This window comes from Podarcis filfolensis (genome assembly GCF_964270895.1).
Source record: "Podarcis filfolensis genome assembly, chromosome: 3".
NCBI classification, from domain to species: domain Eukaryota; kingdom Metazoa; phylum Chordata; class Lepidosauria; order Squamata; family Lacertidae; genus Podarcis; species Podarcis filfolensis.
The window spans coordinates 100,473,519-100,479,233 of NC_139606.1; the positions used below are offsets into that span (position 1 = coordinate 100,473,519).

Here is a 5,715-nt window from a genome sequence, read left to right on the forward strand (position 1 = left end):
GCAGGAGCAGGGACCGAGCAATGGGAACTCACCCCGTCGCGGGGATTCGAGTTGCCGACCTTCTGATCGGCAAGTCCTAGGCTCTGTGGTTTAACCCACAGCGCCACCCGCGTCCCTGCGCCATCTGCCATTTTCCCTTAGGCATTCCTATTTTCATCAGAGAAATGACGGAGGGTATGGAGTTATGCAACCCCCAAGTCAAGGAGATAAGTAACTGTATAAGCTTTAGAAGACATCTGTATATGGAAGTTTTTAAATGTTTAATGTTTTATTATGTCTTTATATATGTTGGAAGCTGCCCAGTGTGGCTGGGGCAACCCAGTCAGATGGGCGGGGTATAAATAATAAAATTCTTGTTGTTGTTGTTTGTTTGTTTGTTGTTGTTGTTGTTGTTGTTAAGAATATCCCTATTTTCACTGGAGAAATGTTGGAGGGCATGATGGTAATGAAGATGGGAGCACTTGAAGCAGAACGAACAAACTATACAGCATTTTGAACACTAGCTGCCCAATGAACTCACAATCTCACTTGTTCCATTTTGCTTTAATGTTATAGTTGGCCTTCTAACAGTTGAAGAACATCCTGGCTCCTTATCTTCAGATCCTTGTGCTGCAAAAAGTGTGTTAAACAACTTCCCGCGTTTCCTTCTATAGGCATTTACATTTGGCCAATCAATCTGATTAGAACAGAAACAGAGGAAACCAATTTATGTGGGTGGCTTTGTTCCTTCAAGTTATGGCCTATTATCTCCCCCAGCCTGTGTTTACGGAATGCCATGGTTAACGTTGCCCAGATGCTCTATCTGTGGGAAACCTAGAAACCACACAATACTGGCCTACGGTGTTTTCCAAACTCGGAGCCGCCTTATCCTACGCTTGCTGGGCTCTGTTTGTGTAGACTTGGGCTTTTCCCACAGAAAAGGGTGTGCTGTCAGTTAGGCCTGGGCCGAGATATCATTGCTACAGATGTTTGTATGTCTTGCTTGGGGCCTCTTAGCAGCCTCTCAGCAAACATATTGGAACAAAATGATATTGGGGTGAGAGATGGGGTGGGTGTGTTGGCAGCCCTTCTGCCAAAATGTAGTTAAAGCGAGAAGCTGGGGAATGAAGAGCCAGAATAAGTGACAAAGCCAGACAGGAGCAGTTTTTCCCAGCACCCTGAGCAAGCTACAGTTCCCAGGATTCTTTAAGAGGAAAAGAAAAATGCTTTAAACACGTGGTGTGTGCACAGATTAGTTCACTGGCTTCACTGGGTCTGATGAAAGGTCTCATTTTTTTCCTGGTGTGCAACAGGTGTGCTACTTGTGAAGGCTTTTATGTGATGTGAAGACTGCAATGTGCCAATGAAAGGCTTTGTCATTAGAATTTCTACCTGCCGTATAGCACAGGAGGCCTGTCAAAGAAAAGGTAGTTGCGGGGATATGTTTATCCCCCTCCCACCGCTGTATCAGCGTCTACAGAGTTTCATTTGCACAGAAAGCAGCATTTCATACCTAAAAGTCATACAAAAGAGCTGGTGAGGTTCAATTCCCAAAATAACAAGGTCCTTGTATTCCCTTCCCGGAGCTACAATTTCCAGAGTTCCTTGTGATGAGGGATTGTTAAACAACTCTGGAAAATGTGGCTCTCGGAGGGCAATAAGGGTCACCTAAAAACTCTCCGCCCCCTTAACCAGTGTTGTTGTTTTTTAAGGGAAAAAAGGTGCCGGGACTCACCATAAAGTTGTTAAAGTGGCACACTTCTAAAATTTGGGGGGGCAGGGTGCTGGTACGATATGATACGATACTATACAATAATCTTTATTGTCATTGTCCCATACAGAACAACGAAATTGAAGATCTACATCAGACATTCAGAAACCAACAAGCCTGCTATCCCAGCTATCCCAGCCTGGTTAGCCCCCTAAAAGCTCTGATACCCCATAATTAAATACAATATACTCCAACTGAGACTACCTTACACTGCGTTTAAAACCAAAATCACATTTGAATAGAAACTGTTTCTCAGGCAGCTAGTCCTAGTCTTTATAACCCTGTACCTTGTTCCAGAAGGCAGAAGCTGAAAGAGACCATTTCCGGAGTATCCCCAGGGGGGAAAAGCCTTTCCCTTAACAAACTACATGACCCAGAATTCTTTGGGGGAAGCCATGACTGTTTAAAGTGGTATCATGGTTCTTTGAAAGTGTGGTGTACATGTGACCTAGATAGCAAAAAGCAGAGAAATAATTGTGTATGGTATGTGCAATAATTGTGGGTGCATGTGGGTGCGTGTAATAACTACTACAACCTCAGGCTTCTTATGTGGTATGCAAGGGGACTGCATTTAAGACCTGGGTGTTAGATGCTGCACCAAGAAGCCACCTGTTCCCAGTCTGGAAGAGGACCACAGCATGGAAGTCGCTCTCCCTTACCCTCATCCTGCTCACACCGCCGCCACATTTTCCTTGCTGGATCACAAAAAGCAGCATTTAGCTCATACTGCCATTTCTCTAGCGAGTGTTGTCCTTTCTGAATGTATCAAAGAGCCAGCACCCGTGCTAATTTATAGGAAGCACAAAAATCCTTTTTGCCCTGAACATTTTAATTTTGTTACCCTTGACATCTGTGGTGGCAACTTTTGCACTGTAGGGTTGTTTCTGCTTCAGTGTTTCGAGTTGATTTGGCTGAGCGAGTGAAAGAAAAGAAACCACCACGTTGCAAACTTTGAGGTTTGGTGCTTATTGTTCAGCTTCTACACTCATGTCTTTTCTAGGGTGACTAGCTTGCAACCAAGAAAAGCGGTGTGCTAATTTGCTTGAGTCAGTAACAAGATGTGACTGTCCTATTAACTGTTTCCGATAATTTGACACTATATTTAACTATAATTAAATATCATTTTTTCCAAAAAGAGTGAAAACCGCTTAAAACAACTTCTTTTTGGAACACAGCCATCCCTTTGAAAAAGAATCTGCCGGCCTTCGTAAATTTAGTGTGTGTGTGTGTGTGTGTGTGTGTGTGTGAGTGAAATGTGTTAGGGGAAAAAATGCAGAATATGCAAAAGCTGTTATGCATTTTGGGGGCAATCCATGGTGAATTAAATGCTTAACTCTTGCTGACATCAGTGGGACTCTGAGCACTTAACTGCTTTGGGTCATTGTCTTCTTTGATTATTAACCTCCAGGACAAAGAGTTCTCAAGCTCTGGTATTCAAAGGAGGTTATGGGGCTAAGCACTGGCTCACAGCAAGCTCTTTGCTGGGCTTATTCAGGGAATCCAATGTGGTTCTTTTAGTTCCTTAAAAGGAGCAGCTTCCTCTACCACATGGGGTGTGTGGTATTCATATATTTATAAAAACCTGAGTCACGTTTAGCTAGTACAGTGCTAAAAGAGCCATACAAATTAAGGATTTATTTATTTATTTTTTAAAAGCATCATTACTAAACAAATATCAAATTAAGCAAAACAGTCTGCAAAATCATATCGGTCAAAAGTTAACCTAAGCCTACACTAATTCAAGATATGTGACGCAGCAACTTTAATAATAATAATAATTGTTGTTGTTGTTGTTGTTTTAGTTGTACCCCACCTATCTGACTGGGTTGCCCTAGCCGCTCTGGGCAGCTTCCAGCATATACAAAAACATAATAAAACATTAAACATTTCCCCTTTGTTGTAACTTTGCTGAAGCTAATCAGGTCTAGTAGGCCAAGTCATTGTTTGTCTGAGAAAGCACATACATAGGAGCTGAATCAGTAAAGTGCCTTGAATTTTATGATGGGCCGGGGGGAAGTGGAGCTATAAACACTATTGCATATCCTAGGAACAGCGGCGCAGAAAACCTAGCAGCATGGGGATTTCAGGCTTCCTAGAGAAGAGTAGTAACAACAACAACAACAACAACAACAACAACAACAACAACAACAACAACATCTAGCTGGGTTTCCCCAGCCGATGTTTTCACACGGCACAGAAAAGTTTTTCGTAAGTCTCAAATTGATGGACAATGACTGAAACTGAACATTGCAAGATTCAGGACAGCAGGCAGTGATGTCCACTAGATGACTATAAAGATGATAAAGCTATCAGCTACTGGCGATGATGACAAAGCTTTGGAAACTGCAGGGCGAGTGTTCTTGTATTCAAATCCTACTTGCGGGTTTCCCACAAGCATCTGGTTGGCCACTGTGAGAACAGTCCGCTGGACTAGATGGGCCATTGGCCTGGCTCACCTTATATTATTGTGGTCTTATGACCTAGAGAGCAGAGACGTGCACTGGTAGCTCTTCGGGGAGTGAGTGGGTGCCACCACTGGGAAGTCCCTGGCTGGTTCCTATTCCGGCATTTATTCTATATGTCAGGGGTCAGCAAACTTTTTCAGCAGGGGGCCGGTCCACTGTCCCTTAGACCTTGTGGGGGGGGGCGGACTATATTTTGGGGGGGAAATATATGACTGAATTCATATGCCCCACAAATAACCCAGAGATGCATTTTAAATAAAAGGACACATTCTACTCATGTAAAAACACGCTGATTCCCGGACCATCCGTGGGCCAGATTTAGAAGGCGATCGGGCCGGATCCTTAGTTTGCCTGCCTACGCTATATGTGGAGGAGGCTGCTCACACCATTCTTCTTGAGTTGAGGGGGAAGATCTAGAGAGGGGTGTTGTAATCATGTTTGTTTGTTTTTTTAATGACAATGTTTATTGTTTGGCCATAAAAAATGTTACTTGACGAAACCTTTAAAAAGCAAGCAAACAAAACCGGACAACTAAATTTCTTAGCACAGTCAAAAAACAACAACAACTCCCCCCCCCAAAAAAATAGTTATTCTCTCATTTCTCCATCTTCTTCTTCTTCTTCCACACCCCTTATATAAAGGACATTATTGCACCTTATCAGAACTTCACCAAGGTGTCCAGATAATGCACCATCAATATATTCTTCTGTATTTGCAAGCTGCATGTTCATGTAGCCATCCACGGAGACGAGGTAGCCTTTGTATTCCATCCCCCACTTCAGCTTCACCATCACTGGCTTCCCAGTCAGCCCGTTTAGGAAGGGCTTGGGATTGAGAGGCAGACTCATAACAACCAGACCAACCTAAGGGCGGCTGCGGCAACAAAAAAATTACTCGCAGGCCGTGTTGTAATCATGTTGAGCTGAACATGTTTTCAGCCTTCCTTGTGACTGGGGGATCTTGTGCTATCAAAATGGGGACTATATCTACCTTGAGCTATGTGGTGTACTGGTTGGTGTTAGACTAGGACCTGGGAAGCCAGGGTTCATATCCCCACACAGCTGTTAAGTTCACTGGGTGATCTTGGCCACTGTCTCCCAGCCTAAGCTACCCCACAGGGTGGCTGAGAAGATAAAATGAGGAGTGGGTTTGAGCTTCTTGAAGGAAAATGGGATACAAATGGAAAAGGTGGTGATGAAGATGAGGATGATGTGTAGTGATATGTCATTTTGTCAAGATATTCTTCTTGCCTGAGCATCGTATGTACTATTATTTATTAAATAATATTTGTGTCCCATCCTTCCAGCAGAAAATTCAGGGAATTTGTCCCTCCCTACTCTCCTGTTTGGACGCCGGTGGCACTGTGGATTAAACCACAGAGCCTAGGACTTGCCGATCAGAAGGTCGGCGGTTCAAATCCCTGTGACGGGGTGAGCTCCTGTTGCTCTGTCCCTGCTCCTGCCAATTTAGCAGTTTGAAAGCACGTCAAAGTGCAAGTAG

The 5,715-nt window shown here is 43.7% G+C and overlaps 1 protein-coding gene across 1 annotated transcript; it reads right to left on the reverse strand.

The window, feature by feature from the left end:
• Positions 1–4,666: 4,666 nt before the first annotated feature.
• On the reverse strand, positions 4,667–5,111 carry LOC310758978 (small nuclear ribonucleoprotein F). The gene has a single exon (XM_083605752.1). It carries the CDS (start codon positions 5,061–5,063, stop codon positions 4,803–4,805), a length of 261 nt encoding a protein of 86 aa, XP_083461878.1. The 5' UTR covers positions 5,064–5,111; the 3' UTR covers positions 4,667–4,802.
• Between the last annotated feature and the right edge of the window lie 604 nt (positions 5,112–5,715).

Bases quoted from the DNA above. Each gene is read 5' to 3' on its own strand.
- LOC310758978 (XM_083605752.1), bottom strand. From the start codon at position 5,063: ATGAGTCTGCCTCTCAATCCCAAGCCCTTCCTAAACGGGCTGACTGGG.